Raw genomic sequence first — 24,061 nt, 5'->3', positions numbered from 1 at the left:
AAATCATGTTTGGATCTTGAGAAAAGAGGCATCATTTAATGGTAGCTGGCTTCCCTGAATCTCAGGAACTCTGGATAATTAACAGTCAGTACTTCTTTTCCCTTTCTATTCAATCATTCATTGACAGAAAAACAGACTTTGTTACAAATATGTAATATGTAATGGATTTCTGGAAATTTTACATAATTACATTGCTGTATCTTAATGGAATACTCAGCATTATTACTGTCATTACTAGAATTTCAGTCACTGTGGGAGGTAAGCATATTTTCCATTAAAAGATTATTTCAGTATGAAATCTGTCTGAACTATTATTGCCCATAAACCTGAATAGCACAAATGTCATACAAAAATAAGAAAATGTTTCATTCTTTCAGATATTATTTTAGTGAGTTAAAAACAAAATGAAATGACTGCATTGCTGGTGTTTGGGGATATTTAGTAGCAAGATGGCTATGTTTTAAATTTTCTTACATGGTAAATTTTTAGGTGATCTGTAAATGACGATCATTTTTAATGTGAAGGGGTTTTCACATATCACAAAATAGCAAGACTGATTGGAAAAATAATTCTTATGCAAATCATATGGATTTGGGTACTCAATAGTAATTATAACGAGTTTGTGTTCTTACCTGCATTCAGTGTAATTTTGTACCAAAATATTTAGTCCCTGGAGAATGCTTTCTTCCTAGGGGGGGTTAAAAAAAGAAGCTACAGACAAGGTAGTTGTAAAAACTGGTTTATTTTTTAAAAATAAATACAAAAATATAAATATAAAACATTAGCAGATAGAATTTGATGAAATGAAATTGCACAAACGTTTGTATACCAGGTTGCATATCACATCTACTAACACCACATGTACATGTTTTTGTTTTTTTAATTTAATGTACAGAACAGGATATACTTTGAAATTTTTCTTCACCTTTTTAAAAGTTTCATTTGCAAGGGCAGGGCATGTACCTAACAGAAGCGGCTTGTCTGTGAGGTTGTTTAAGGGAGGACTATCCTGTTCATGATTCTGAAATTATCTTTTATTTCCTAAGATGAACGACACTAAATTTCCATAGCTTTGGCTCTTGGAAGTGATTAAATAAAATGTCGTATATATTCCATGAGACATCCTACAGGGAAGAATTAATGTAATTACTGAACAAATTAAAAAGGAAATGGGGAAAGAAAATTGTGCTGAGTGGCAGGAAAATTCTCCTGGAATACCAAACATTGTGAAGTGGAGACGGTGTGGGTCAAGTTAACTTCCTTTTGCCGGAGCAGAACAGATATCCTTGGTTAAGCGTCTTTGTCGCTTTCCCCGCCGCCGTACATTTCCGCCAGCTTGTTAAACCGAGGGCCCCACTCTCGGAGGTAATCGTAGTTTTGGTCTCCATCAGTGGTACCTGATTCCAAGGAACTCAGAGACTCGGCGATGGAGTCGTTCCCTTCGTAGGCGTAGGTAGCGAGCGAGTCGTAGGGAGGCGCCGTGGGATCCAGGTCGTGCTCCTTGAGCCTCTCATTGATGAAATCCCGGACGTCCGCGTTATCCGGGGCCGTCGGAGTCCTCCGGGGGATAAATAAGGTTTCTGGAATAATATCTCGCCGCAGCTTTTTTTCCTCAATAGCGGCCGGATTCCTCAAGGTGCCGATATCAAAGGCCTGAGTGTCCTCCTCTCCGCCACCTTCATCATTATAGCTCACGATGTTGTCTCTGATGTCTTCTTTAGACAAGATCAGAGGCTCTTTTTTCCGCTGTCTTTTCAGAGCTGCGAACAGTACTACTATAACTTCAGAAAAGAAAAAGGAAGAAAAAAAAAAAAGAAAGATGCATTAGAGATTCGTCTGAAACACTCTATAAATAACAAGAGGAGGTATTATAAACCAGTTTAAGTTATTTAGGTTTTTCTGGAACAGGTTAGAATTTAGGATTAATTATGCACTTTCTTAATTTTTTTTTTTTTTTTTTTTTTTTTTTTTTTTTTTTTGCAGAGTTGAAGGGGGCGATGGTGAGAGGAAAGGGGAATGTTGAAGGATTTACTAAAATGGTTAAAGTTTAAGAACAGTGATTCTGAATTATTTTTAAAGCAATGTGTAAGAGTTTTTGAAATATTGTGACTTGCCTATTTTTCTAAAAACTGTTTAAAGATAGTTCCTGATGGTAGATATCATTTCTATTTTGCATTAAATAGTGACATAAGATGTTGCATAAAAAAGACCCAAATCAAATTCAGTTTCAAATAAAACAACTAAGAAGGGCAAACATACGCCCATAGTTTTACATTTGTATGCAATGTTAAAAAGTCAGCTTTCTTCACAAGATATAAAGTATTCATATCTGTTAAAAAGCTTTGATGATGGATTTACGTACTATTTTTTCTTGTGCTGTTCCTGGAGCACCTTAATTACTCGTGGGGGAAAGACCACATTATTTAGACATTATTGGCCTAGAAATTTACCAGATTTTCCATGGAAATATATACGACTCATGAGATTAAAGGAAATGCTGGGTCACATGATGGCAAAGAGTGAATTCAAAATACTACACTGAATTAACTACAAAAATCACATATGAATCTCAACTCAACTGCTAGCTCAGTCTCTCAGTCCTGTCGGAGCTTTTCAGCCCCAAGGACTGCAGCACCCCAGCCCTCCCTTTCCATCACCAACTCTCAGAGTTTACTCAAATTCATGTCCATTGAGTCAGTGATGCCATCCTACCATCGCATCCTCTGTCATCCCCTTCTCCTCCTGTCTTCAGTCGTTCCCAGCATCAGGGTCTTTTCAAATGAGTCAGCTGTAGATGACACCACCCTTATGGCAGAAAGTGAAGAGGAACTAAAAAGCCTCTTGATGAAAGTGAAAGAGGAGAGTGAAAAAGTTGGCTTAAAGCTCAACATTCAGAAAACGAAGATCATGGCATCTGGTCCCATCACTTCATGGGAAATAGATGGGGAAACAGTAGAAACAGTGTCAGACTTTATTTTCTGGGGGCTCCAAAATCACTGCAGATGGTGATTGCAGCCATGAAATTAAAAGATGCTTACTCCTTGGAAGAAAACTTATGACCAACCTAGACAGCATATTCAAAAGCAGAGACATTACTTGGCCGACTAAGGTCCATCTAGTCAAGGTTATGGTTTTTCCTATGGTCATGTATGGATGTGAGAGCTGAACTGTGAAGAAGACTGAGCACTGAAGAATTGATGCTTTTGAACTGTGGTGTTGGAGAAGACTCTTGAGAGTCCCTTGGACTGCAAGGAGATCCAACCAGTGCATTCTGAAGGAGATCAGCCCTGGGTGTTCTTTGGAAGGAATGATGCTAAAGCTGAAGCTCCAGTACTTTGGCCATCTCATGCGAAGAGTTGACTCATTGGAAAAGACTCTGATGCTGGGAGGGATTGAGGGCAGGAGGAGAAGGGGACGGCCAAGGATGAGATGGCTGGATGGCATCACGGACTCGGTGGACGTGAGTCTGAGTGAACTCCAGGAGATGGTGATGGACAGGGAGGCCTGGCGTGCTGCGATTCATGGGGTCGCAAAGAGTCGGACACGACTGAGCGACCGAACTGAACTGAACTGCATCAGGTGGCCAAAGTATTGGAGTTTCAACTCCAGAATCAGTCCTTTCAATGAATAGTCAGGACTGATTTACTTTAGGATGGACTGGTTGGATCTCCTTGCAGTGCAAGGGACTCAAGAATCTTCTCCAGCGCCACAGTTCAAAAGCATCAATTCTTTGGTGCTCAGGTTTCTTTATAGACCAGCTCTCACATCTATACAAGACTACTGGAAAAACCATAGCCTTGACTAGATGGACCTTAGTTGGCAAAGTAATGTCTCTGCTTTTGAATATGCTGTCTAGGTTGGTCATAACATTTCTTCCAAGGAGTAAGCGTCTTTTAATTTCATGGCTGCAGTCACTATCTGCAGTGATTTTGGAGCTCCCCAAAATAAAATCTCTCACTGTTTCCATTGCTTCCCCATCTATTTGTCATGAAGTGATGGGACCAGATGCCATAATCTTAGTTTTCTGAATGTTGAGCTTTAATCCAACTTTTTCCACTCTCCTCTTTCACTCTCATCAAGAGGCTCTTTAGTTCTTCTTCACTTTCTGCCATAAGGGTGGTATCATCTTCATATCTGAGGTTATCGATAATTCTCCTGGCAATCTTGACTCAAGCTTGTACTTCATCCAGCCCAGAGTTTCTCATGATGTACTCTGTATATAAGATAAATAATCAGGGTGACAATATACAGCTTTGACATACTCCTTTCCCGATTTGGAAACAGTCTATTGTTCCATGTCCAATTCTAACTGTTGCTTCCTGACTTGCATACAGATTTCTCAGGAGGCAGGTCAAGTGGTCTGGTATTCCCATCTCTTTCAGAATTTTCCAGTTTGTTGTGATCCACACAGTCAAAGGTTTTGGCATAGCCAATAAAGTAGAAGTAGATGTTTTCTTGGAACTCTCTTGCTTTTTTGATGATCGAAAGTATGTTGGCAATTTGATCTCTGGTTCCTCTCCCTTTTCTAAATCCAGCTTCAAAATATGGAAGTTCATGGTTCATGTTCTGTTGAAACCTGGCTTGGAGAATTTTGAGCAATACTTTGCTAGAATATGAGATAAATGCAATTGTGTGGTAGTTTGAGCATTCTTCAGACTTGCCTTTCTTTGGAATTAGAATGAAAACCAACCTTTTCCATTCCTGTGGTCACTGCTGAGTTTTCCAAATTTGCTGCCATATTGAGTGTAGCACTTTCACAGCATCATCTTTCAGAATTTGAAATAGCTCAACTGGAATTCCATCACCTCCACAAGCTTTGTTCATAGTGCTGTTTCCTAAGGCCCACTTGACTTCACATTCCAGTATGTCTGGCTCAGGGTGAGTGACCACACCACTGTGATTATCTGGATTGTGAAGATCTTTTTTGTATAGTTCTGTGTATTCTTGCCACCTCTTCTTAATATCTTCTGCTTCTGTTAGGTCCATACCACTGCTGTCCTTTATTGTGCCCATCTTCACATGACATGTTCCCTTGGTATCTCTAGTTTTCTTGAAGAGATCGCTAGTCTTCCCCATTCTACTGTTTCCTCTATTTCTTTGCATTGATCACTGAGAAAGGCTTTCTAATTTCTCTTTGCTATTCTTTGGACCTCTGCATTCAAATGGGTATATCTTTCCTTTTCTCCCTTGCCTTTTGCTTGGAGGGCTCAAATACTGTGCACACCATGACCCAGAGACCCAGAGACCTCACAAAGACTGAGACAGACTTATGTTTGAGTGTCTCCCCAGGAGGTATGGGTCAGCAGTGGACTGCTGCAGGGCAAGGGGCTTTAGTTGCAGCATAACTGGGTATGGCATAAGCCCTCTTAAAGGAGGTCACCATTAACCCCACCATAGAGCCACCAGAACTTACACAGGACTGGGGAAACAGAGTCTTGGAGGGCACAAACAGAACCTTGTACACACCAGGTCACAGGAGAAAGGAGCAGTGATCCCACAAGAGACTTATCCAGACTTGCCTTTGACTGGCCAGGAGTCTCTGGCAGAGGAGTGGGTTGGCAGTGACCTGATGTAGGGTTGGGGGCACTGAGTGTAGCAGTGCTTACCTGGGACCTTTTGACGGAGGTCGCCATTATCTTCATTACCTCCACCATCGTTTGGCTGGAGGTAAATAACAGGGAGGGAACACAGCTCCACCCATCAATAGAAAATGAATCTGAACTAGATGTATCTTAATAATAAGTATAGATCCACAAGTAGAAATGTGTATCACTCACACAGGTTATTTCCCTACTCCTGTGGGAAGGTATCAATAATAATGAATTTATTACTTTAGTAATCACAATAATGGTAAGAGATAAAGGAGAAAGTTAAAATCAATTTCCTGCTGGTTGTGTTAGTTTCTCAACCTCATTCCTTATTCCCAAACATTTTGATCATAATCCTTTAAAAATTATGATTTGAAGAAACAGATGTGAATTCAATTAGATGAGGAAAGTAAGGGAAAAGATCTTACCAGGTACATATATGAATATATATATATATATATTTATATACATATATATATATATTCTTAATCTAATTAGAACAAACATTTAAAGGAAATTGGATTTATTACAGGTCTAGAAAGAATGCTCAAACTACTGCACTATTGAACTCATCTCACACACTAGTAAAGTGATGCTCAAAATTCTCCAAGCCAGGCTTCAGCAATACAGGAACCGTGAACTTCCAGATGTTCAAACTGGTTTTAGAAAAATTAGAGGAACCAGAGATCAAATTGCCAACATCTGCTGGATCATGGAAAAAGCAAGAGAGTTACAGAAAAACATATATTTCTGCTTTATTGACTATGCCAAAGCCTTTGACTGTGTGGATCACAATAAACTGTGGAAAATTCTGAAAGAGATGGGAATACCAGACCACTTGACCTGCCTTTTGAGAAACCTGTTTGCAGGTCAGGAAGCAACAGTCAGAAATGGACATGGAACAACAGACTGGTTCCAAATAGGAAAAGGAGTATGTTAAGGCTGTATATTGTCACCCTGCTTATTTAACTTCTATGCAGAGTACATCATGAGAAATGCTGGACTGGAAAAAGCACAAGCTGGAATCAAGATTGCCGGGAAAAATATCAACCACCTCAGATATGCAGATGACACCACTCTTATGGCAGAAAGTGAAGAGGAACTAAAAAGCCTCTTGATGAAAATGAAAGAGGAGAGTGAAAAAGTTGGCTTAAAGCTCAACATTCAGAAAACGAAGATCATGGCATCTGGTCCCATCACTTCATGGGAAGTAGATGGGGAAACAGTGGAAACAGTGTGAGACTTTGTTTTTTGGGGCTCCAAAATAGCTGCAGATGGTGATTGCAGCCATGAAATTAAAAGACGCTTACTCCTTGGAAGGAAAGTTATGACCAACCTAGATAGCATATTCAAAAGCAAGTATATTACTTTGCCAACTAAGGTCCATTTAGTCAAGGCTATGGTTTTTCCATTGGTCACGTATGGATGTAAGAGTTGGACTGTGAAGAAAGTTGAGCGCCAAAAAATTCATGCTTTTGAACTGTGGTGTTGGAGAAGACTCTTGAGAGTCCCTTGGACTGCAAGGAGATCCAACCAGTCGATTCTGAAGGAGATCAACCCTGGGATTTCTTTGGAAGGACTGATGCTAAAGCTGAAACTCTAATACTTTGGCCACCTCATGCGAAGAGTTGGTTCATTGGAAAAGACTCTGATGCTGGGAGGGATTGGGGGCAGTAGGAGAAGGGGACAACAGAGGATGAGATGGTTGGATGGCATCACTGACTCAATGAACATGAGTTGGGGTGAACTCCGGGAGTTGGTGATGGACAGGGAGGCCTGGCGTGCTGCACTTCATGGGGTCACAAAGAGTCAGACACACACAACTGAGCTACTGAACTGAACTAAACTGAGACCTAATGAAGTGAAGTGAAGTGAAAGATATTCAGTTGTGTCCAACTCTTTGCAAATATACAGTCGATAGGATTCTCTAGGCCAGAATACTAGTGAGGGTAGATTTTCCTTTCTTCAGGGGACCTTCCCAACCTAGGGATTGAAGCAGGATCTCCTGCATTGCAGGTGGATTCTCTACCAAATGAGGTATCAGGGATGTAATGTGTCCCCTACAAATCATATCTTAAAGCCTAAATATATTCCCAATGTGATGGTACATAGAGGTACAGTCTTTGGGAGATAGTTAGGTCATGGAGGTAGAACCCTCATGAGTGAGTGGGATTAGTATTCTTATAAAAAGAGACACAGAGACTTCCCCGGTGGGTTAGTGAATGGGAATCTGCCTGCCAATGCAAGGACACGAATTCAGTTCCTGGTCTGGGAGGATAACACATACCATGGAGCAACTAGGCGTGTGTACCACAGCTAATGAACCTGCTCTCCCTAGAGTTTGTGCTCTGCAACAAGAAGCCACCACAATACAAAGCCCAAACACCACAGCTAGAGAGCAGCCTCTACTTTGTGCAACTAGAGAAAGTCCCCGTACAGCAATGAATACCCAGCCCAATCAAAAATAAAATAAATAAATGAAGTAATTTTAAATATAAATAAATGAAATTTTAAAACTTAATAGAACAAATGAGGCATGAGAGAGATGATTCTATCTTCCATGTGAGGATATAAGATGAGACAGCCATCCATGAAAGAGGAAGTATGCCCTCACCAAACATAAAATCTTGGACTTGATCTTGAACTTCCCTGTCTCCAGACTCTGAGAAATTTATGTGGTTCAAGCTACCAGTCTAAGGCATTCTGGTGTAGCAGCCTGAATGAAGGCAATTATATTATTATGTAATGTGGCATTAAGTTATGTTTTTCACTTTTATTACTTAGAACTGTAAGACTTCTAGCCCTCAAGCTGGTCTAAGAGAGCAAACAAGGGGCTTTTTTAAATGCAACAAAAAAGAAAGTTTTAATCCATTGACAACTGTTCTTGACCTTCAAAGTGATTAAAAAATAAATAGGCCACCACCAAGAGAAAGAAACTCTTTATTCTACAAGTTTTTGAGGAAATATGACCTTTTATTTTGGCTAAATTCATAATTTGTGCCCACACATATACTTGCGATCTAATGATTTAAAACCTCAGACAGCTTGTTATCAACTAAATGATCTTACACAATAAAAAAGTTTCTAATAATGAGAGTAATTAAACTTACTAAGACTGGCTTCAAAATCCCAGTTCATTTCACTGCTTCTTAAAATGTCAGGTACAGTATTTTCTGATTAGGGTCACAGGAATACTCACAATAGCTTTAAGATAATGCAACTAGAGAGTACGCAATTTGATTTTTGATTCAAAAGCAGTTATAAAGCAATTCGCTCTGGGTTATAGAATAAAATATTGTCGTTTTAGGGACAAGTGAACCAGATAAAGGGTTTTGTTAACATTAAACAGTAAAGAAGTATCATAGTGAGACCTTCATCCAACTATAAGAAGAAAAAAAGTGGAAATACACTTTACTGAAAAACTATGTACGCAATGACAACAGTGAGGTGCCTGGCCTTGGCTTAGCCACTCAGAAATCTTGCAAAATGTGTTAAATATCTTCAACTTTCAGTTTCATTATTTAAGAAAGACAGGTCATGCCTCTATCTGATCAGATGTATTTTAATATAAACCACAATCCTGGTTAATTGATATCTAACTTACATTCAGGGGGGTGGTTAGTTTGGGGGGAAATATTTTAATAGACGGGCTTCTCTGGTGGCTCAGCAGCAAAGAATTCGCCTGCAGTGCGAGAGACTGGGGTTCGACCCCTGGGTTGGGAAGATCCCCTGGAGAAGGAAATGGCAGCCCACTCCAGTATTCTTGCCTGGGAAATTCCATGGACAGAAGAGCCTGGCGGGTTACATTCCATAGGGTCACAAAAAGTCAGACACAACTGAGACGCTACCACTTTTACTTTCTTCACTACAAAAGCTTTAGAGGTGTTCCATCTTGGTTATTTCCCCCAACCAAGGGGAACTTGGGACTTAGCAACTAAACAAAAACAGCAATTTTAACAAAAACATTTCTTACAGACACAGTGAAGTCAGCCATCTAGGAAATAAGCACATTTTCCCCAACCTTTCTTACCCAGCAGAATGATGATGCAGAGGAGAATGGCGATCAAAGCGCCTGTGCTGAGCCCAGCAGGCAGGAGCAGCGCCTCAGCACTGCAGGACTGCATGTTGCCTTGGCTATCGCAAGCGCACACGCGGATGGTGAGTGTGCCCGTGCTGCTCTGAATCGGGTAATCGTTGTCCGAAATCACCACGGGCAAGAGATAAGTGCTTATTTCATGTCTATTGAATCCATTTTTTCTGGTTAAAATTCTGGCAGTATTATCTAAAATAAATTTTAACATATTAAAAATAGCTGGGGACAATTGATTTGTCTTATCCTGATCACCATGGTTTAACACATAAATATGATAAAAAGGTGTCTTTTTAAAACACAAAATTGTTATCAAATGTATGCATAGCCATTTGGATAGATAAGATAAATAAGCTAGTTTAAGGAGTCAAGGCAATATACATAAAATAAATAAGATAGTTTGAGGAATCTAATAGCATGATTACTTATTAAATTTTTAACTAATTCTCACACTGTTCGAAATGGTGGATTTTTATAAGCGGATCATTTATGAAGACTATAGAGATGGTACCATATGATTTTCAGAGTTTTCAAAAAACATAAAATATTATGCATACCAAAGAAAAAATCCTAATACATGTTTTTTTGTTTACAAATATATGTGTCCACACACAAAACACACATTAATCTTAATATTCATGAAGAAAAATATTAGGTACTAGCACTTTTAGAATCAATAATACAGTCAAAAACTTTCAAACGTCCCAATATATGAAGAACAGTGAGCTAATTACTTAATATTTTTGAACTTAGATTTCCACCCATTAAAATTAATTTAGTGCATAACTTAAATAGCTGGTGGAAGACACTAATGTAAGAGTGCCTGACAGACATACTGAAAGAAGAAGAGACTTAATCTAGCCCCTACTACCTATTACATTGCTACTGATATTTCCTTTATCTGATAACTTATCCAGTATCCTCAAATCTGGGTTGTGAGTTAATAATATTTCTTCTAGCTTTATATAACAAATACTGAAAAATAAATATACATGGATGATAATTTCACACTCTGTCCAATGTGCTGGGTCTTTTTTAACCACCCCACAGGGCTGTTTAAGATGCCAGTGTAGGTAAGGGAGTGTTAGGCAATTGCTAAATCAAAGAAGCAGGTTAGCAAAATTGTAAAAGAAGAGGGGTGACAATATTTTTGTAATATATTGGTTGAACATAATCATTTCCCAAATTTTAGCAAGAAGTTAAATTTTACTACATCAGTAGATTACTACATAAGCTAGGAAAGTAGACTAGCAAAAGAGATGTGCGCAAGCAAATTTAATAAATCAACTATAACCCTGATAATTTTGCAATTTTGACTTCTCTTCCGATAAGTGTTAGGATACAGCTCTTCCTTTCACAAACCTACACTAAAATAAATAATTTATATGCATGTAAGCATTTTTATAATCCTCTTGCTTAGACTTTTTTAACTTTTCAAAAATTTCAAAATCTTAATTTTGCCTCCAATAGCTTTGATACATTAAAGGATCAACAGAAGTTTTACAATCCACCTGCAATGCAAGAGACCTGGCTTCGATCCCTGGATTAGAAAGATCCCCTGAAGAACGGAAAGGCTACCCACTCCAGTATTCTGGCCTGGAGAATTTCATGGACTGTACAGTCCATGGGGTCACAAAGAGTCAAACATGACTGAGTGGCTTTCAGTTTAACCATTCTATACAAATCATTTTATTAAGTATTCATAAAAATCATCATATAATAAAGTTTTGATCTGTAAATTAGTGAAAAGTAAGAGATTCTTATGCATGGGATACCAAGTGTAGTATCACAGAGGCAGAAAATTATTTTTAAAAAGATAAAGAATTAAAAGATTTTTAAGATGAGGCTATAGATAAATGAAAGGGTATTTTTTCAAGAAGATCAACTTTAAGATCATGTCTGTCATTGGAATTTCTTTCAAAATTCACCCATTAATAGAAAGTAGTGAATTTATGCAAGATTAGATCAAATATTCCATCAGCTGCTGCTAAGTCACTTCAGTCATGTCCGACTCTGTGCAGCTCCATAGACGGCAGCCCACCAGGCTCCCCTGCCTCAGGGATTCTCCAGGCAAGCACACTGGAGTGGGCTGCCATTTCCTTCTCCAATGCGTGAAAGTGAAAAGTGAAAGTGAAGTCGCTCAGTCGTGTCCAACTCTTCGCGACCCCATGGACTGCAGCCTACCAGGCTCCTCCATCCATGGAATTTTCCAGGCAAGAGTACTGGAGTGGAGTGCCAGACTTTACTGGTATTCTAGTTAGTTATGTTCAGGTTTGTATTCATATGGCTTCAGCCATAGGATCAGGAACTATACCTAATATAGGAAAATGGTACTATTTATCAAAAATTAATTAAGATTAGTTTTTAATTGTTTCCCAGTAATTGTGAAATGCTATGATAAGACAGTTCTATTTCAAGTCTCTTAATCTTTTTAAAATTGAGAGATGGCTTGTTGAGATCCAGGGCTCAGTTTAACAAGAATATAAAACAAGTTAAAATACAATTAGAAAGAGGTTCAATATTGTCAACTCAGTACAAAGAATGCCATGTCTAAATCCTATGATTAAGTTACCAGATTCAGCAAATTAAAATGATGGGTATTGTTTTTCTGATATTCAGATGTCATTTGGCATTTTGCATTTTATCTACCAATTCTATGTTAATTTTTCCAATCACAATTATTTTAGGTGTCCAAAGGAGTAGAATGGCTTCCCTGATGGCTCAGGCAGTAAAGAATCTGGCTGCAATGGAAGAGACCCAGGTTCCATTCCTGGGTTAGGAAGATCCCCTGGAGAAGGGAATAGGAACTGGCTTTAGTATTCTTGCCTGGGGATTCCCATGGACAGAGGAGCCTGGCAGACAAAGTAGTCCATGGGGTCTCAAAGAGTCAGACACAACTGAGTGACTAACACACACAGAGGGATAGAAAACATATACATTTCAAAAGCTCAGATTTAGTAAACAGATGTTACCAACTGATGCAATCCCTTCAACTGATTTGTGCAAAAATCCTATAATATTAAAAATGAGTAGTTGCTCAGTGTAAAACTATCCATTATCCTAAACTGCTTTCAGACATTCTGAAAGCCAACCAGATGCACTATAGCAACCTTGCTCTCCCAGTATACATACATGGAAAGTATTGTACATATGCCAATGTAGTTATTAGATTTCTTGCAAGAGTATATAATTATATCTATAGCTGCTCGAAAACAAGCATACCTGTTTTGTTTCTGCTTTTTTTTTTTAAAAAAGAATTCAATAAATATGTTTAGTATTTTTGATCACATATAAAATTCATATGTTATATAGGAAAATAGTGTATCTCATCTTTGCCAACTATGTTTTTGCTCTCAGTTCCCTCACAGGCTAATGTGGCTGCTTTTTTCTTTTCTTTTTTTCCATCTCTTCTAGGCCTTTTGACTATGGTGAATCTGTTGTTGCTAAATCTCATTGAAGTTTGCCCTAGAGTCTCACCAAGACATTCATTTCCCTATGTGGCTTACTATTTTGTTATAAGAACTGATTATTTCTGGCCTTTCTGAAGTTTGCAAGATCCAGTGTTTTCGTTAATATCCACATACTGTTTTCTTTCATGTATTTTATTATTTAAAATTCAACAATGTAAACTCTGTTAAGAAATTACCAAAATATCTTATTAAAAATCTAATGAAAACAAACCTTTGCAATCAGATCTATAAATTAATATATCATGTGTATGTAGCTGTTAATTTGGAGAAAATTTCTTGTTAAGTCACCTTAAATCATAATTAACACATTCCAAAATTTACCTTCATTGTCTTGTACTGTGAAGTTTGGATTAACAGCAGCTAAACTGAAGAAAAATTTCTGTCCACCTAAAGGATCATCTTTGTCTACTGCACTTATAGTCTGTATTAGCTGCAGAAGAGAAAAAAAAAAGTACATTTATCAAGCTTCCATGGCTAAAATCTTCTTTATAATATTTAATTTTTAGTATCCAATTTGTCCAACATTTTGAAAGACAATTATTTTCTTCCTTATAAGCATGCATCTTTATTTCAGTTATTCTATCCTTTTATTACACAATAGCAACATTCTCTCACTCTCTCGATTTTGTTTCTTTTTTCTCACTATCAATTTCTCCTAAATACTATCCATTTTTTAATTAAAATAATGAGCAATAACAGTATTTTTTATAGTTTTAAGAATTTAGATGTAGCATTTGAAATAAGTAGGTGTTTCATGTATGTTTAAACATTTATCTAGAGGAGTTATTTAATGTAGGAAAATTTAGAAAGTTATTATAATTATAGCTTCCTTCTTCATCAAAAATAAGTGAAAACTATTCAAAGAATGTGGAAATTTTATAGAATCATTATGCATAACTTTATAGAGGAAAGAAAAACATTATCTATTTTTAGAGTAGTTATTCATTTGCACTCTCAATAGAATTACATATTTTTTAATTCAACATATACATACTATGGAGAATGGTTATTTTATAAGGGTTAGCTCTGATTTATTTTAGGATAAGAGAACATAAGAGGCTATCTAGTAACAAAGAAAATATAACACCTTATCCAATGATCATATCACTACTTTGAACATATTATATAAGAATTAATATTATACATATATAACAGCTATATATTGTTGCATATATATCAATTTTTCCTTAACTTATATGTATAATAACATTTTATGTGTTTTTTGCATGTTTTTCAAGAAGGCTTCAAAAGTTGTTAAATATGTCAATACCTATAAAAATGGTCAAATCTATTCTTAAAGGAATATACTTTTTACTGCATTAACTTAATTTAATATTACATGGATATTTGATGGAAACGTTTGTTACTGGTGTTTTGTTGATTAAAAAGGGACTCATAAGCTCTGGGAGTTGGTGGATGGACAAGGAAGCCTGGTGTGCTGCAGTCCATGGGGTCGCAAAGGTCGGACATGACTGAGTGACTGAACTGAAATGAAGTTTAAAACTGTAAAATAATTAGAAAAATAAATTATTTTAACTATTCCATATTAAATTATTTTTTCTCTTATACTGTTCTATAAAAATAAAAATGGAAGTATTCCTTAATTATTTACTTCAAAGTGATGCAAGAAATATAACTGGGCCAAACAAAGATAAATATTTATCATTAGAAATAAGTAGCAGAAAAATAATTTAAAACTTGAAATAATTCAAAATATTTATTTAAAAATATAACATCATTTTATGATTTTTAGTGGTAATTTAAGATTAAATAAAGCAAGAATTTATGGCTAATGACTTTTCCATTTAATAAAAAACAAAAGATGGTACATATATAAAGCAGTTAATACAATCTTTCAGAGTTTGCTCAAACTAATGTTATTGAGCCAATGATATTAAATATTATTAAAATATATTTTATTAACTAAAGGAGCAAGGCATGCCTGAGAGAAAATGGAAGAAAGAGAAATAGCCAGTCCTCTCTTCTGCCCCTTCCCAAGGTCCTCTGACTGTCAAATGGAAAAAATGGGAGTCTGGTTGCCTCATTCAAGCATTGTTGTTGTCTAGTTGCTAAGTCATGTCCGACTCTGTGACCTCATGGACTGCAGTACACCAGACCTCTCTGCCCTCACTATCTCCTGGAGTTTGCCCAAGTTCATGGCCATTGAATCTATAATGCTATCCAACCATCTCATCCTCTGCTGCCCTGTTCTTTTGCCTTCAATTGTTCAAGCATAAGAAGGGACTATTCATACACGTAAATTACACCCTTTTTTTCCGAGGGGGGAAGTCTTCTACGCTTCAGATAGGGAATAGACAAGAAAAGAGTGTGGTGCGTGCTAAATAGCTTCTGTTGTGTCTGACTCTGTGAAGCCCTTTGGACTGTCACCTGCCAGGTTCCTCTGCCCATGGGATTCTTCAGGCAAGAATAATGAAGTGGGTTGCCATTTCTTTCTCCCAGGGAATCTCCCCTACCCAGAGATCAAGGATTGAACCCATGTCTCTTATGTTTCCTTCATTGGCAGGTGGTTCTTTAGCACTAGCACCATCTGGGAAGCCCCAAGAAAGGAGGAGGGGTGACACTTAGCTTTATTTCTGTCTCATTGGGGCATCCCAGGTGATGCGAGTGATAAGGAATCCACTTGCCAATGCAAGAGATGTGGGTTTGATCCCTGTGTAGGGAAGATCCCCTGGAGTAGAAAGTGGTAACCCACTCCAGTATTCTTACCTGGAAAATTCCATGAACAGAGGAGCCTGGTGGCTCCAGTCCATGAGACCGCAAAGAGTCAGACATGACTGAGCCATTTAGCACACAAAACATACTCTCAATGTGTCCATACCCCAAATGAATGGAATTATGTTCCATATTGATTAAATGCTGCTCTTAAAGAGCACTTAATTCAGAGAAGTTCTGGGTGGACTGAACTACTGTATAAGTAACTAAAGCAAATCCAGAAGTCCCCCAAAAGCTCCTACTTCCCTGGAAGGAGGGAAGACAGACTTAATAAATTAATTTCAAGAAAGATTCAGTAAGGAAAGACTTTATCAAATAACTATTTTTATTTTGCCTGCTAGGATGATGTAACCTAGAATTCCACCAGTGAGTATTTAATTGTTTAATTCAAGCAAACGTGTTTCTGCCTATGAGACCAAACTGACATCTAACAAGCTGGTCTTATTAAAAGTAACTAATATGGGAAGGTTTTGCACATGCAGCCAATTAGACAAAAATTAATACTCATATTCTTCCTGTCAAGTTTGTCAAAATAGACTAATTACTTTTTAAAATTAACATCATCTTTGATTTGATTATTTTCCCTCAATATACCAACTTGGTTTTAAAAGTTCAAAGAATATAAAATTACTGAGCCAGATATAGGTTCAAAGAAAGAAAAAAGGCATAAGGAAAATAAACAAACACAATCCCTTATTTTGTGTATTTTGAATACATTTGGGAATGCATATTTATAATGACTCAAATGCTCTGAAAAGATATCTCTTGAAAATCAAATAGAATAACCATAGAGGGAGCAATGTATGCAGCAGTTTCAAAGTGGGTAATTCATCTCCTACAGAAAAGGCTTCAACTTATATCATGCTGAGCCTGCCAAGCACAGAACTATTTGGAATGGTATTTTTAGGGCACACTGTTTCATGAAGAAGTAGGTCGGAAGTAGCTAAGTCCTTTAAATATTCCAAATTAAACATTTCCATAACACTTTCATCTAAAAAAAAAAAGAATCCAATTGCAGCAATTTTACCATTTCAGACAATAGACAGGCTATTGAATTTCTGTTAGACTCTTCCTAAGGAAGAATTTATTTCACAATATAATTTGCATAAAAATGTAACAATGACATTGATGTTTATAAAGAGCATCAAACGAAGTCTAAACACAATACAGTTTCGTAATGGCTTCTCTTTCTTTAATAAAACACGTTTGATTTCCAATTATTATTTATAACATGCAGCTCCCTTCTGTGAAAACGGCACTCAAACCAATTAAGAGCATTTCTTTCAACCATACAGGCTGGCACTTTTCAAACAACAGAATGAGCCCACTGAGGAAAAGATTTGAAGAGTTATAAACAAAGCTGGTATAGGAAGAATGCTTTAAAGGATGAAAACCAAGTCATTAAGCACTTTATGTGTTGCTGTAATGATGAAACACAAGTCTAAGCCTTAGGAGCGAGTTCTTGTGCCCTGTTCCAAAATTGTATTTGCATATGTTGGAATAGTGATGGAATGTTTTGATGATCTCAAGTATTTGTGTTTTCCCCAACTTTCATTTCCTGTCTTGCAAGCAGTTACCAATATTTATCTAATGACACATCAGCATTTCTTTTCCCTTTTGTTTATTCATTTGTCTTTGTTTTTGAAAGTTAAAAAATTATTTCCTCTTACACCTTAAGTTTTGCAGCTACTACTTCATATCTGCCTGCAATGCAGGAGACTCAGGTTTGATTCCAAGGTCAGGAAGATCCCCTGGAGATGGGAATGGCTATTCACTCCAGTATTCTTGCCTGGAGAATTCAATGGATAGATAAGCCTGGAGGGTTACAGTCCATGGTGTCTCAAAGAGCAGGACACAACTGAGTGACTAACACTGACTAACTTGGCTTTGCTATTTGTTTGTTCTAATTATATTTCTGGGATTTTCAATGAATGATTTTATCTCTGCTCATTCCTCTCAAGATCAGGAAAAGAAAAATATTTGAGGTGCCCGTTAAAAATCTTCCTATGCTTTTAAATCCTATGGGTGCTTACTTGTCCTGGTCTGGCATTTTCACAGACAAAGGTGTCATAGAACACAGCGAATTGTGGAGCATTGTCATTAACATCCAAAATTCTCACGAAAACAGCCACTCGAGTCATCTCTTTGGGATTGTCTAGAAAAAGGAGAGGAAAAGTTTGTTTAGGAAGACACATTTGTACACCCATGGGGATTCATGTCAATGTATTGCAAAACCATACAGTATTGTAAAGTAAAATAAAGTAAAAATAAAAGACAAAAAAAATAAATAAAAATAAAATAAAATAAAAAAGGAAGACACATTTGTACACCAGATTTAATTTATATAAGCATCTTACAGATATTAAGTGCTCATATTCGAATAGCATCAACTTCATTCTGCTATCATAATGAACAAATGCAATAAAGAAAATTACTACAGAGCCTAATTAAGTAGTCATGAATTCAGCTATTATTGGGCTCAAGAGTACTATTAATATTTTGAAAAATCTTTTTAAAAGCACAATCCTGTGTAATTGATTTCACGTAATATTTGTGTCTTCACTCTCCAAATATACAACATAAGAACAAATATTTATTAAATCTTTGTTATACATCATTAAATTTCATAATTTATACCATTTTTTTTCTTTGGATAAAGAGTAGTATTAGATAAATCAGTAATTTGCCTGAGGTCCCCTTCTATGTGGTAGTTGTTAATTACAACCTACCCTTCTGACTACTTTTATCACTAAAATATATTTCAACAGCTACTGTCAACTATCTTTTCGGAAATTTTACTATACACCTACTATCAAACTGAATGGAAATTTACAACGAAACACAAGATTTTAAATTTTTCATTAATAAAATTGTTAATTGTACCATTTCATCAATACAAGCTCAATTTTGTATAACAATATTAGTTCAATAGTTACATGTAGTATAATAATCATTAGTTTTTTGCCAAAATCAAGATCATCAAAATTTTCACATAAAAACATGCATTTTTTTGTAAATTTTAAAATGTAATTTTAAAACATGTCTGTTTAGCTTATCCTTGGGTAACAAACTCATATTAATCATAACTGTATTTTGCCCTCTAAGGATTTTTCCAGGAACTTGCACGGATATCCTGAAAGTATTTGAGCATCTTAAATTAAGGTTATAGTCATCAGCCTTCATGATCTCAAAATCTCAGTCTCTGGATATAGTTCAAGTTCTTTGTGAACTCTGGCAGAATCAAACTCAAGATCAATATAAAAGAAGAAAGGAGTAATTAGCTAAAAATAAATCAAAGAAAAAAAAATTAGGTGAGCTGGGGGATAGTAACCATCTTATTAAATGGCCTCTATCTACATGGGTTATGAATAATGATTTTCCCTTTGTGAAATTTATTTGAATTTCTAATTTTATCTAAATAGTTTTCAGATACAAGGGTTAAAAAAATCTTCTCAGGTACAAACAGGGAGTACATCATGACACAAAATAATTTATTTCTGCTTCCTTTTTTTCATATAATTATAATGTAACTAAAATAATGAAATCAGCAGTTTCAAAAGATGACATCTAAGAACTAATTGTTTGGCAGGGAGGCAGACAGAATTCTAAATCCATTTGAAATGGATTTACGTTTCTTTCCTCTTTTCAAGAGAAAATTTAAAACACTTCCCTTCTTTAAAACTATTGTTCAGGCCTCCTTCAACCTTCTTAACCCAAAACTATTCAGCTCTCAGGCTCTAATTTCATATTTGCTCATCTACTGCTACATGTTTTTCACTTCTTAGTATGTCAGGTGGTTATTAGAGTTTAGACTCTGGAGTCAGACTTGATTCCCAGGTTCACCGTTCATTCAGTGTTTAACTTTGTCCAGTTTATACTCTTTCTCTATTGCCTCAGTTTACTCAACATGAATCAAAATAGAACTTCTGATCTTATGAAGTTATTTGAATAACTAGGTCAGTGAATACAATAAAATTTCTTAACAAAGTATCGGTTAGTTGGTAAACACTCAACACTAATACATGTTATTATCAGGGGCTTCCTTGATAGCTCAGTTGGTAAAGAATCCGGCTGCTATGCAGGAGACCCCGGGTTGATTCCTGGGTTGGGAAGATCCCCTAGAGAAGGGAAGAGCTACAGATTCCAGTATTCTGGCCTGGAGAATTCCATGGATTTTATAGTCCATGGATTTGCAAAGAGTCGGACACGACTGAGTGACTTTCACTTTCAATACACATTGACTATTGTTATTAAGATTGTCTTTATTTTCACTGTCATGTCTTCTTCATTTCCTTACATTGTTTAAAAGCTTAATCTATCTTTCTCCATACAAAGCATCTACACTATAAAAATATGTCAACTAGTTTTCTTACAGTTCATGTGGGGGTCAAGAGGAGTACTTTTGGGGAAAAGTGGAGAGAAGAGAAAAAAAGAGAAAAATGCTATTCCACTATTTTTCTACCTATCTTACTCCTAAACCATTTGCTAATACCCAAAGGCATAGTGATTCACCTATAAATGAATCCTCAACTACCCAGAGTTACTTGTTGCTATGGGGAAGAGTGGGGAGGTATGATTCATATTTTCTAGAATGTGCTCTTTAACCTACTTTTATAGTTAGTGGACATAAGCAAAATGTTTTCTTTCAATACAAAGTCTTGACATAAAAATAACTCTTTTGTTGGTAGCAATTCACTTTCTAACTGTGCCACAGAAGACAAGAAAGACAGAAAATTTTCACAACTAAAAAAATTGCACAGTCAGTCCCTTCCCTAACACAATACAGAGATTCTCCAGCCTCTTTACACGTAACTCAAGGCTCTTCAAATCAAAGCTAAATCCACAGGGATAAACATGCTTTGTAAAGCATCAGGCCTGGAGTCATCTATTCAAAAAAAAACAGTGCTTACACTAATCTTTTTACTGGCAGATGTGGCAGCTTATGTATAAATAAAAATATAAAGCCTTCCCAGGAAGCATCATACTGAATAGGAGCCGGCTTATTTTTACCACCTGAGCCTCTCGGCCGTCCGGCAAACTCTAGTGTAGTGAGAACTTGTGAGCAATCTAGGATCTTAAAATCTATGTCCTAAGGTAAAACCATGCCACATATTCACAGGCTTTTCTATACCTCCAGGAAGAAGAAAATATAAATTGCCATCTAGAAATCCCAGGTTTTAGAAAGAAGTATCTTTTGTACCTCCTTAGGGCAAGAGTTTCCACTAATAAGGAAGCAGGTATAGAAAATGGAGCCCTTAGTCAGAAACTTTGCTCTACTGTTCTCAGAATGTATTGCAACGCTTATAGTTGAATTCTCAGATATGATTATAGGAACTCATTGATTTCTACAACCATGTGTTTTACAATCCCTGATGGTGACCTTAGTTTTAGATTTTATATTCTCCACATGGCATTTAATTTTTTTCCCCAAGAAGAATAAATTACTCCATGGTATAATGCACTAAATGACTGCCTAGAATAGAACTTGCCATATGATAGGATACACTGCTAAGGAATGTAGAATCAAACTGTTAGAGGCAGTATCTGGAAAAACATTGATAAGATGTACATTTTTAGGCCATTCTGCACTGTTCTGGATGAATGGCACACTTACCAGTGTTCAAAATCTAGCAAAAACAATGCCCTATATGCTGTTTCCCTCTCCCCCTCATTCCATTTAATAATCAGAACAGCGTGATGGGCCCCTCACTGTGTGTGGTTTGGCAGGTAGGCATTTCCAGCAGTTACTCCATAGACTGGTTTTATTTAAGGGCAAAAAGTAGGTTTAGTTCTTAAAACGAAGAACATAATTGACTTAGCTTTTTACAGAATTGTAATTATTTCAACTAGCTTTAGAAGTTAAATTTCTCAAAGTATCTGAAATGGAAAATGCAATTCCTAGCTCATTAGGCTTGAATAAGGAGCTTGACTAGAGCAGAGAGCACAAACAATCGTGATTTTGGAATAATCAGACTGGATCCTGTCAAGCACATTTAACATTGTGATATGGATACAGATACAGAAATAAAACCTTTCCTTAAGAAAACCTCAACAACTCTTCAGTTCACTCTGAGAGGTACAGCCATTTATATTTCATTATGGAAAACCTGGATCATTTGGATGGTAGAGTTCATCTATATTTCAGAGCCAGATGTAAGAAAAAAAATTAAGTCTAGTACTTTCTCTTGAGGCATTAAGTTCATTGCTGATGATGAGTCTGGCCCAGCTCCATCCTTCTGGGGCTTGATATTTCAGCCCCAGTGCCCTGCCTTCCAAATCTTGGGATGATTACTTCAAATAACTTGACCTTGATATGTGTTTGTGGATTCAGCTTAATTTTTCAGATCTGAAATTTATAGTCTTTTTTTTTAACCCCATGATTTAGTCCCTAATTAATGCTTCTATTTAAGACAGAGTTGCTCTATTCCATGCACATGTCATAATACAGAAATCAGAAACCATGAACAGGTTTGCATGTGTGGACAGGGCTTGCTTCAGGGGCATGTACAATGGAACAGGGCCTCACACTCAGAAGGCCCCACCCTTATTTAATGCTCTGCTGTTGCCATCTTAAATTTCTTCATCATATTTTAACATGAGGCCTGAGATTTTCTTACAATGAGCTCTAAAGATTATGTATCCCAGTTCTGTATATGGGCAAGAACATTTGCAATTGGAGACAAATAAGACTTTGAATGGGCCTCCCAGGTGGTGCTAGGGTGAAGAACCTTCCTGCCAGTGCAAGGAACACAAGAGACGCACGGGCTCTGTTCCTGTGATGGGAAGATCCCCTGGAGGAGAGCATAGTAACCCACTTCAGTATTCTTGCCTGGAGCGTCCCATGGACAGAGGAGCCTGGTGGGCAACAGGCCGTAAGTTCACAGAGAGCTGGACATGGCTGAAGTGACTTAGCATGCACACATGACTTTGAATGCTGGCTCTGTCTGATACTAGTTGGGTGAACTTTTATAAATTAAGTATAAAATAATTATTAGATCTAAAAACAGAATGACTAGTTTCAAATCCCAATTTTATTACTTCTGGCATTGTGACTTTGGACAAGTTACTAAAATCCCTGGAGTCTTACTTCATTCTCTGTTAAATAAGGTAAATACAAATATTAGGAAGAAAAATTGATTTAAATTTCTTAGAATACCTGTTTAGAGTGCTTAATGTTAGCTATTATTAAAGATATCTTTGTTTCTTCACCTGTTAAAAAGAAGTAATCATATCTATCTCTGTGTTTATTGTTAAGAAGTGGACTTCCAGCATTTCAGCATAAATTTTGATTCATAGTGTCCATGTGATGAATTTAATGCACTTCCCTTTACCCCAAAGAGAATATCTTTAGTTTCTAATTCTAGATCATTTTTATTAGTTAATACTAAATGTAGATCTGTAGATGCCCACAGCAATTTCTCAGTATATATAGAAACTATTTAAAAAAAATTATAGGTGTTAAGGAGCCTTTTCAAACCTTAGATTAAAATTACAATTCATTTGTGCAATGAGATGGAATTATTCTTAATATAAAATAAAACCTAAAATTATGCTAAATATGATATACATAAAATTCATCTTACTGATTTCAGCAGCTATAACAGTAAGATTGTGCCACTGAGATAGTTCACGGTCAAGTGGCTTTGATGTATAAAGGGATCCATTTCCAGAATGTATGTTAAAGATCCTGTCAAGGTCAGTATGGCGATCCAAGGAAAATCTGAACATAGAAGGCAGAGAAAAATACATGGCAGTATTATTGATGGCTTGCAGGAGAAAATGGTGAAATGCAGAGACACACAAATAGTGATATTTAATAATTTTAGGAAAGTGCAAAGTACTGATCCAGAATGCAGACTGTGTCATGGATTTATCATACACATACACACACACACACATTCACACACTTACACACATTGACCCTCGACCATCTCCCCAAAACCTCTTCCTAAGGCTGAATTGACTTTTAAATGCTGGTGTTCTCAATGTTTTATGTTATTAAGTCATTATGTATTGCATATTTAACTGGCCCTGATGTATTTTTTCCACAAAGCTTAGAATTACAAGTTTTACCCTACCAACTGAATTTACCTAGTGATTGTTAATCCTATTAAAGAATTATTACATGGGTCAAATACAAAAGATCATTCCCAGAAGCAAAGTTTTGGAGTAAGAATATT

At 36.6% G+C, this 24,061-nt stretch overlaps 1 protein-coding gene across 1 annotated transcript in view; it reads right to left on the bottom strand.

The window, feature by feature from the left end:
• LOC102187435 (cadherin-10) overlaps positions 730-24,061 on the bottom strand; it is a 185,320-nt gene continuing 161,988 nt past the window's right edge. The window contains 5 exon segments of the mRNA XM_005694845.3: positions 730-1,781; positions 9,619-9,870; positions 13,470-13,578; positions 17,915-18,036; positions 23,465-23,601. Of these exon segments, the coding sequence (XP_005694902.2) occupies positions 1,291-1,781; positions 9,619-9,870; positions 13,470-13,578; positions 17,915-18,036; positions 23,465-23,601 (1,111 nt within the window). The 3' untranslated portion in view covers positions 730-1,290.

The sequence above is a fragment of the Capra hircus genome, chromosome 20 (genome assembly GCF_001704415.2).
Source record: "Capra hircus breed San Clemente chromosome 20, ASM170441v1, whole genome shotgun sequence".
Classification (NCBI taxonomy): domain Eukaryota; kingdom Metazoa; phylum Chordata; class Mammalia; order Artiodactyla; family Bovidae; genus Capra; species Capra hircus.
Note: the sequence above shows the minus strand (reverse complement) of the source record. Positions and strands in the feature narration are given on the sequence as shown.